Consider the following 2,167-nt stretch of genomic DNA (forward strand, 5'->3'; position numbering starts at 1 on the left):
CCACGTCTCCAATGCCAGAGGCCCCCCCCCCACCCCCCCATTTCACTTTTCTGTTCATATTTGCACATTAAACCTTTGGTGGTTTTAACGAATATGGGCCATCTCTTCTAAGAAGGGCGTCTTCATGCAACCAGTGCAGAGCTGGTCCATCCAGAGGGGGGCTTCGTGCTGCAGGGGCGTTCGGCGAGGGTAAAAGGTGTATGAGAGGTCGTAGTTCAGCAGGCAGCTGATAGAGGCCATGTAGAGGTCTGAGAAACGGCACAGGCGGCGGGAAAAATAGGTGGGGTTGTGGCAGGTACGGAATATGCTGCCAAAGTGAGGGTTGAAGAGGTTCTTGGTGACTGCCCTGTAAAAGGAAATTGGAAGACATGTTACAATGACTTTAGGTCTTGATCTGTTCATCTAGTGAGTTTTTTGTCTTTTTGTCTTGCTTCACTCACCGTAGCTCCTCTCTCTCTTTCAGCCACTCCTGCAGAACCTTCTTGGACTCAGGATCCCGATGCATCTGAAAACCAAGACGTAAATAAGTCAGTTGTCTAAAGAGAGATTTTCTTCAAATCAATAGGGAAAACTTTTGGAAGATTACCTTAAGATGATACAAAAGACATCATAGACCTTTATAGTAGCCATTAAAAAAATAAAATAAATAATATAATAATATAAACACTATCGTTCAAAAGTTTTACGGTCAGTAAGATTTTTTTTTTTTGTAAGAAAATAATACTTTCATTTAGCAAGAGTGCATCAAATTGATCAAAAGTGACAGTAAAACACTTTTAATGTTACAAAAGATTTCTATTTCAAATATTCTTTTGAACTTTCTATTTATTTAAAAAAAAATCCTGAAAACAAAACTATCACGTTTTCACAAAAATAAAAAGCAGCACAACCGTTTTAAACATTAACAATAAGAAATGTTTCCTAAGCAGCCAATAAGCATATTAAAGCATACAATTGAATTGAAAATTCAACTTTACAATCACAGGAATAAATCACATTTTAAATTATATTCAAACAGAAAACAGTCTGAAATTGTAATTTTTCATAACATCACATTTTCCTGTATCTGTTTTTTTTAAATGTTTTATATCAAACAAAGGCAGCCTTGGTGAGCATCAAAAACGGATCACTTCAGAGGATACAGACTTTATAGTAACAGTGTCTTTAAATTAAAAATTGTAAGACCCAAACAATTCTATAGCATTTTGAGAGGCTTACATTTTAGTGTAGCACCATTTAAAACAATTATCACCCAAAACTTTGACAGAATATGAGGTTGTATGCATTCTGGATTATACAAACAGAAAAACCGATCACACCAAGCTTTTCTTACATAGAGAATCTAACTTTGGAAACGAACATTCAGAACAATCAATTCCGATCAATATAAAGCGAATGGACCTCTGCCAAACCTACGAGGTCATTCCTATGCATCCATATACTGCAGAATCACATGTAATGCAGATGTGTTTATTTTGCTCTTATTTGCTCTCTAGAAACTCACTTACAGCGATTCAAAAACAAAGTTTGATTAATTAAAATGCCTTTTGTTTTTACTTTAATGTGAAATTTAATAAAAAGTAGACATTTATCAGGATAAATACTTTTCTATTCTAAACAGGAAGAGTGTTGGTGGAGTTCAGAACCACAATGTGTACCTGCATGCGCTCCAGCAGTCCGGTGAGCGCCTGCAACCACGTGAGACTTTGAGCGTACTGGTCTGTGTTCACCACCTTCGTCTCCACCTCAAGTTCAGGCACGATCGCGCCTGTCCTCCACCCATGACGCAGCATCAGGTCCTAAAATGCCAGGACACAGGATGTTTAGACTATAGTCCACTTCAAGAACCTTTTTACAATCATTGTTAGTGTTTGACTCTGGAAACCGGTGATTATGAAAACGATAGAGTGAGATTTACTTCCACTGTTTCTGAAGAAGTAAAAACAAAAGGAAGAGACGTTTGCGCAACAAATGTGAACAAAACAGAAGCGTGACGATCACTCACTGCCAAGTCACTGTAGAGATGATCTCCAAAATAGAACACCTTGGATCCTCGCCATCCTGTTAGCTTCAGAAAATCCACAAGGTTTCCCTGAAACAAAGCAAAGCAATGGTAGTTTTATTAGCCAGTTGCTAATATTGCGATTGATTTCAAGGATTTGAGCTA

General features: G+C 37.8%; 1 protein-coding gene across 1 annotated transcript; it reads right to left on the reverse strand.

Moving 5' to 3' along the window:
* Positions 1-6: 6 nt before the first annotated feature.
* Positions 7-2,113, reverse strand: LOC107580353 (5'-nucleotidase domain-containing protein 2-like). Its single transcript, XM_016266069.1, has 4 exons — positions 2,006-2,113; positions 1,659-1,799; positions 441-505; positions 7-346 (listed from the first exon to the last, which is right to left on the reverse strand). Exons 2-4 carry the CDS (start codon positions 1,791-1,793, stop codon positions 85-87), a joined length of 462 nt encoding a protein of 153 aa, XP_016121555.1. The 5' UTR covers positions 1,794-1,799; positions 2,006-2,113; the 3' UTR covers positions 7-84.
* Between the last annotated feature and the right edge of the window lie 54 nt (positions 2,114-2,167).

The sequence above is a fragment of the Sinocyclocheilus grahami genome, unplaced genomic scaffold (genome assembly GCF_001515645.1).
Source record: "Sinocyclocheilus grahami isolate Dianchi unplaced genomic scaffold, SAMN03320097.WGS_v1.1 scaffold32166.1, whole genome shotgun sequence".
Taxonomy (NCBI): Eukaryota; Metazoa; Chordata; class Actinopteri; order Cypriniformes; family Cyprinidae; genus Sinocyclocheilus; species Sinocyclocheilus grahami.